Source organism: Amaranthus tricolor, chromosome 8, assembly GCF_026212465.1.
Source record: "Amaranthus tricolor cultivar Red isolate AtriRed21 chromosome 8, ASM2621246v1, whole genome shotgun sequence".
Lineage (NCBI taxonomy): Eukaryota > Viridiplantae > Streptophyta > Magnoliopsida > Caryophyllales > Amaranthaceae > Amaranthus > Amaranthus tricolor.
The window spans coordinates 19,894,063-19,901,248 of NC_080054.1; the positions used below are offsets into that span (position 1 = coordinate 19,894,063).

The 7,186-nt window shown below is 35.5% G+C and overlaps 1 protein-coding gene across 1 annotated transcript; it reads right to left on the minus strand.

Moving 5' to 3' along the window:
* Positions 1-325: 325 nt before the first annotated feature.
* Positions 326-1,909, minus strand: LOC130820235 (protein PHLOEM PROTEIN 2-LIKE A1-like). The gene is made up of 3 exons (XM_057685527.1): positions 1,696-1,909; positions 1,152-1,267; positions 326-762 (listed from the first exon to the last, which is right to left on the minus strand). The coding sequence occupies exons 1-3, from the start codon at positions 1,750-1,752 to the stop codon at positions 396-398; spliced, it is 540 nt and encodes a 179-aa protein (XP_057541510.1). The 5' UTR covers positions 1,753-1,909; the 3' UTR covers positions 326-395.
* Between the last annotated feature and the right edge of the window lie 5,277 nt (positions 1,910-7,186).

The following is a 7,186-nucleotide window of genomic DNA, read 5'->3' on the forward strand; positions in this document are numbered from 1 at the left end:
TTTAATAGTATTATAAGACAAGATTAAGATTAAGAACAAAGTTAAACTTAATTGATCTATTAGGGTAATACTTGATTTCGATTAATTGCATAGTAATCACTATCGAGTGTACATGTTCTCTTTATGTACGTGTTCTTTTTATCTGATCTAATTTAATTTTTTTTAGATTGATTTAAGGTTTGATTTTTGGTTTAATTTGATTTGTTCTAATCTAATCATGAGTGTGTAAATGATAAGTTACTTTTCTATGATTTAATTTAATGTGATTTCAATAAGAAGAAGTAATTATTAAAAAAAAAAAAGTTAAAAATATACAAAGAAGCAATTGGTAATACATACAAGAAGCCCCAAAAAAATATCTATTGATAATAGTATCATCAATTCAAGAAAAGAAGCTAATGTTTAGGCCTAATAATGGCAGCTTTGACAACAAGCCCAGTCTTCCAATGACCACCATGTTCATACATATCGAAACACACCTCTCCGTTTTCACCATCTTTTGCTTGAAAACTACCCAAATTAAGCTCAAACCATTCCCCTTTTGGTTTCATCAACAGGCTGACTTGCCTAATCTTAGTTTCTTCACCTGGCGCGCTTAATTTTAGCATAACAGGAAGCTCCCATCCGGATGCGGATTTTGTCAACTTAACTACGTATACAACCTCATATGTTATACCTGCCGAGAGTTCTGACATTGCGAATTTTCCTCTTACGTCAAGCCAGCACAGACTCAATAGTTTTGCTACTTCAATATTTTCATCACTGTAACAACTATTAATGTTAATAATGATTACTTTTAATAATTTAGAAGTACAATATGAAAGTCAAGTAGAAACATTATTCCTTAATCTCTTATATAGTCGCTACTATTCACCTTAAGAGTCTCTTTTGACTTTTTACGAATTTTAAGGAGAGTCAAAAGTGAGACCCTAAAGGTAGGAAAGAGAGTGGTATTACGAGTTTTTAATGTAAGGGAGGAAAATTAGTGTGGGTAATGCAGGGTATAATTGAAAATAAGATAAAGCTACTAAGGACATAAAAGTCAAAAACCCATAAAATTATCTTAAACAATAAATAAAGTAAAAAATAATAATATAACAACTATTTTAAAACGAAGAAAATTAAAATAATAGAAAAAGAGAAGCACTGACTCAGTATCTTTAAAACTGGTCCAAGACCAATATTCTCGATGACCCCATGTCACAAAAAGAGATCGAGCATATATCATGAAGCTGCAACTTCCATCCTTACATTCAACCCATTTTTTCTGCATATATATCACACATAATTCATAACTTTAAAAGGGGCGGAACAAAAATTTTAAAGGCGCTAGTTCTTTTTGCGATTTTTTTAAAATGGATCATTCATATATTAAAAATTAAAAATTAGTCTACTTCAAAGAAAAATAATTCAAGATAAAACTTATTATAACATTATATTACTTTTTACAAATAAATCACCTAAAAAAATGTTTTTCCAAACCCGGCCTAAATAGCACCATTTAATATTTGAGACTCTTTATATTGAGGCTTTATACTGTAGGCTACTTAGGATGCCCCAAGAACCGGCCATGAATCTTTAACAAATTATTGATGTATAAAACACAAGCAACACTTCTTCTGGTTTGAACACCTTTATTATAAAACAAATGAAAAATGTAATGTTGGTGGTTTATGGTAGTTTTTAGTTTCTTACCTTTCTCTTGTGCTCAAGGAACACTTCTTCTGATTTTAACACCTTCTTCCCCATCATCACTTAAACAGATTTCTCTGCGTAAACATAAACAACTTATCAGACTATATAATATAGTTAGACTCTGGAAAACAAAGGAACTTGACTAGGTAAACTACGCGGACAACACGGCTATTTACATTTTTAATTTAATTTAATTTAATTTAATAGACTCTAGAAAAGGAAGGTACTAAAAGTTGACTAGATAGACTACGCAACATCACTGATAATTATTGGACTTAGTCAGTCTACATAGTATAGTGACGATTTATATATTTTTTAAAAACAGTCTAATAATTATCCGACTAGACCAGATCCTTTATCACAACTTGTTATTAATCTGACCCGATTTACAAATGTTCCGTTAAAATATAACTTGACCCTTGACCTGTTGAGTCGATCTACTCCGTTGAACAGCTCTACCTGTTAGGTCGTGACAATTTGGTTGTCATTTAGAGCGTATAATAGTTATCGGAAATTAAATTAAATAAATTAATTTAAATATATCGCAAGGTTGCAAAGTTTTTGTTTTGAACAAAAAGCAGTGTTCACATATCGCGAAACAACTCGCGGCTCGCGAGAAAATCAAGAAAAACTAATGTTTTGTGGGAGCAGCAGGTTGCGGCTCGCGAGTTGCTCTCTGTTCTGCAGATTCCTCTTTGCAAAGTTAGTTTATCCGTTTTGTTAGTTTTAATATAACTACCAACGGTTAAATATGGTTATATTAACTAGTGATGAAGCCCAGAATTCATATTCGTTTTTCTTATTCAGCCATTGAAATGCAATGTGAGTGAGATACAGAGAAGGGAGCAATGCTTTACAGAGAAGGGAGCAATGCCTTATTACATTACATCAGCTATCTATTTCTATCTATATATATACACACACTGTGTGGGAATGAAATGAGGTGTCTGAGCTGGCAGCTTAATTACCGAAACTTCAACCAGCTTGTGGTGGATTTGTTGAGCTGGATGTATCATCCCCAATACCCCCCCTCAAGCTAGGGATGGTGGTTTGAACTAGACCTAGCTTGGTCATCAAGTATTGTAGTTGTGCTGCAGACAGATTCTTAGTGAATGCATTTGCTAAATATTGAGTAGTGGGAAGATATTGCAACTGTAATAGACCATCGAGGACCTTCTCTCGAGTGAAATGAACATCTATTTCAATGTGTTTTGTACGCTCATGGTGCACAGGATTCTTTCCAATGCTAATAGCTGATTGATTATCACAGTATATAGTGACTGGTTTTAAATTTGATACTCCAATCTCATCTAGTAAGCGTACTAACCAAGTAATTTCAGAAGCAACAGCAGCCATAGCACGATATTCTGCTTCAGAGGAAGACTTGGATATGGTGGACTGTTTCTTGCTTTTCCATGAAACTGGTGAGCCACCAAACAAAACAACATACCCTGTTATGGATCTTCTAGTTGTGGGACAAGTAGCCCAATCTGAATCTGAATAGCCAATAAGAGAAATACGTTCACCAGCCTTTAGGAGAATGCCTTGGCCAACGGAACCAGCAACATATCTCAATGTTGGTGTAGGACTTGCATATGAAGAACCTTGGGATCTTGTATGAACTGACTCAAGGTCTGAACAGCAAAGGTAAGATCAGGCCTGCTGTGAGTAAGAAAGTTTAACTTTCCAACTAATGATCTGTAGAAAGCTGGATCAGAAAAATGATCTCCTACATCTGGATGTAATTTGAAAGATGTGGGAAGAGGAGTGGTAGCTCTTCTGGATAGATCAAGGCCACTGAACTGTAGCAATTCCTTTGTGAATTTGTGTTGTGTTAAGATTATACTAGCAGATGTCTTACATATTTCCATGCCTAAGAAGAAATGAAGAGCACCTAAATCTTTAATGCTGAATGTGGTGTGTAAATGATGCTTTAAAGCCAGAATGGTAGGTGTGTGATTCCCTGTAAGAATGATGTCATCTACATAAACAGCAGCCAAAGTCAACTGATCGCCCTCTCTTTTGATGAATAAAGAGTAATCATTTTTGGATTGAACAAATCCTTGAGTTTGTAGTTTCTTAACTAATTTAGAGATCCATTGTCTTGAAGCTTGTTTTAATCCATAGATGGACTTCTTTAACTTGCAAACATAACCATTTGGATTTGGAACTCCTTCAGGCATCATCATGTAGACCTCTTCATGTAGGTCTCCATGAAGAAAAGTATTGTTTACATCTAATTGATGTAAATCCCAGTCCTTCTGTGCTGCTAAGGCTAGTAAGCATCTGATGGTAGGCATTTTGATGACAGGTGAGAAAGTTTCTTCAAAGTCAACACCATATTTTTGTGTAAACCCCTTTGCCACTAGCCTAGCTTTAAACCTTTCTATTCTTCCATCAGATTTGAGCTTGAGTTTATATACCCATTTGCAACCAATGGGTTTCTTGTGTGTTGGTAAGGGCACAACATCCCAAGTCTCATTATCTGTCAACGCCTTTAGTTCCTGCTCCATTGATTGGACCCAATTTTGATTAGAAGCTGCCTCCAAGAAAGATGTTGGCTCTGGAATTTGTGAACTATGAGCTAACAAAGCTTGATGTTGCTGAGGTAAGCTAGAATATTCAACTGCATTGCATTTGAAGTTGGAAGAAGATATGGTTGGACAGAGATAGTCACTGAGATATGAAGGAGGTTTATGGATTCTGGTAGATTGCCTGATCTCAGAAGATGAAATGGTAGAAACAGTAGGTATTTTAGGGGAATCATTTGACAGATCAGAAGATGAAGGAGTGTGGTTATTGTCTGGAGAAGTATCAAGGTTTTTAAAAATGTTTGGTTCATCATCAGGTATGCCAGATGGATGAGGAGTGGTATGAGGTAAGAAAATATCATGGAAGGGTATGAAGGCAAGGTCAAATGTTGAGGTATGGTGATGGAATGGGAAATGTTGCTCATGGAACACAACATCCCTGGAAATATGAATTTTGTTGGTGAGAAGATCAAGGACTTTGTAGGCCTTCTGATGTGGTGGATAACCAAGGAAAGCACATGGTCTGGCCCTTGCATCAAACTTGGTTCTGTTATTGGATAATGTGGAGGCAAAGCGAAGACAACCATAGCTTTTGAGATGTTGTAAGGAAGGTTTCTGTCCAAATAACCTCTCATAAGGTGAACTTTGGTTTATACTTTTGAGTGGCATTCTATTGATTACATGAGCAACACATAACACAGATTCCCCCCAGAACTTAGATGGCAACTTAGCTTGAAAATGTAGATCTCTTGCAGTTTCGAGTAAATGCCTATGCTTTCTCTCAACTACTCCATTTTGCTGTGGAGTTTCAGGACAACTTGTCTGATGTATAATACCTTTAGCAAGTAAGAACAACTTCATTTCACCTTCCTTAATTTCTCTAGCATTATCACTTCTTAAACACATAACAGCAGATGAAAATTGTGTTTCGACATAATGAATAAAATTCTTCAAAACTGAAATTATATCAGACTTATATTTGATCAATGTAATCCATACATGCCTAGTGTAATCATCCACAATAGTCAACTACTGATTAAAACCATTATGAGTCTTAACCTTGTAGGGGCCCCACAAATCTACATGTATCAACTGAAAGGGCTTCAAGCTCTTTATTGAATTACTTTCAAAAAGTAACCTAGTTTGTCTAGCAAGAGGACAAATCTTACAGATGATGTCTTCTGTTTTCAGTTGATGAGGGAAAAGAAGCTTTATTTGTTTAAAGGGAAGATGACCAAGCCTGAGATGCCATAATTGTGTTTCTGTGGTAGCATTCAAACATTTGCTTGAGATATGAAAGTGAGCTAGTGAGTGAGACTCCTTGTAACAGAAAGAATCTTTAATGTGATCAAAGACCACCTCTCAGCCTACCAAGAAGAATTGTTGGCTATCTCAACTTCTGAGCCTGAAGAAAACACTTGTCACCAGAAAAGGTGATTGTGCAATCAAGATCAGTAGACAACTTGTATACAGATATGAGATTAAACTCAAAATCTGGTACATGAAGCACATTAAGAAGCTTAAGTTTATCAGATAAATTCACAGTGCCAACATGTTTGACTGGTATTTTAGTACCATTAGGTATTGTGATAAAATTTTCATTACCATCAACAGATTGCCATTCATAAAAAAAAAATTGAGGTCTGAGCAAAAATGATTAGTTGCACCACTATCCAGAATCCAAGAGGACTTCATACAAGATAACATGCATATCTTACCTGCTAAATGAGCTTGAGTTGAGTAGAGAGTGTCAGACAAAGTAGACTGAGTGTGTGGTGTTTCCTGCTTGTGCATGCATTGTAAGAGATATTTGTATTCTTCCATAGGAATGGTGGCATTTTTAGCATTGTCAGAAGGATCTTGTAAGTTAGTGGACTGTTGAGCTAGAGCAGCAGCATTTTTGTTTTTGAAACCTTTAAAACAAGGGGATAGCCATGTAATTCGAAAAACCTTGAATTACTATGGCCATGAATCTTGCAATGTGTACAATAGTAAGAAGAACTTGGTCTCTTATTGTTATATCTCTGTTGTCAAAATTGCCTGAATTATATCTTTGATTAGAACCAGAATTACCATTGAATTTCTGTTGATTATTGCCATTAGAAGTTCTGTTGGCTGAATATGGCCTGAGAGAAAAAGACCTCTGAACATTGAAAGCCATATGATTAGTTGAAGATGCTGAGTGATTTGTGATTTCTTTATGCTTCTCTTCTTGTGCAAGTAGTCTATAAGCATGAGAGACAAGTGGAAGAGGCTGTTGCATCAGGATGCTACTCCTGACATGAGTAAAGTGCTCATTGACTTTCATCAGAAATTGGATAAGTCTCTGATCTTGTTGAGCTTTGAAAATCTTCTGAGTGAGATTACATGTGCACTTGTTACAGGTGCAAGTGGGTAGAGGAAATGCTAAATTTAGCTCATCCCATAGGACTTTGAGCTTAGTGTAATACTCAAAAATGGACTGTGTTCCTTGATGTAATTCATATAATTGTTGTTCAAGGTCATATAATTGAGCTCCAGAGGTATAGCCAAACCTTTCTTCAAGATCAATCCAAATCTCATAAGCAGTTTTGAAATAAAGCACAGATTTGGCTATTTGTGTGTCTAAAGAATAAAGAAGCCAAGATATTATCAAATCATTACATCTAATCCAAGCAGCATGTTCAGATGTGTTAAGTTCAGGTTCAGGATAATCTCCATTAAGGAAACCGAGTTTTTTTCTAGCAGAAAGAGTAATAACAACAGAACGCTTCCAATCAGTGAAGCCATTACCAGCAAACTTGATGGAACTCAAAGGATTTGTGTTATTTTCAGATGGATGAATGTAGTATATGCTAGCTGGATTAGAATTGAGAGATAATTTTGTTGCGGTATTATCAGTCATGATGATAGGATCGAAAACAAAATTCAAGAAAATTAGGGATTCAATGAAAAAACAGATGAAAGAAGATGATCGAAAT

Excerpts from the sequence above, each read along its gene's own strand:
- LOC130820235 (XM_057685527.1), bottom strand. The coding sequence starts at position 1,752 with ATGATGGGGAAGAAGGTGTTAAAATCAGAAGAAGTGTTCCTTGAGCAC. Across the intron at positions 1,268-1,695 it reads TCCTTGAGCACAAGAGAAAG|AAAAAATGGGTTGAATGTAA; the intron begins GTAAGAAACTAA and ends ATATATATGCAG. Across the intron at positions 763-1,151 it reads ACCAGTTTTAAAGATACTGA|TGATGAAAATATTGAAGTAG; the intron begins GTCAGTGCTTCT and ends TAGTTGTTACAG.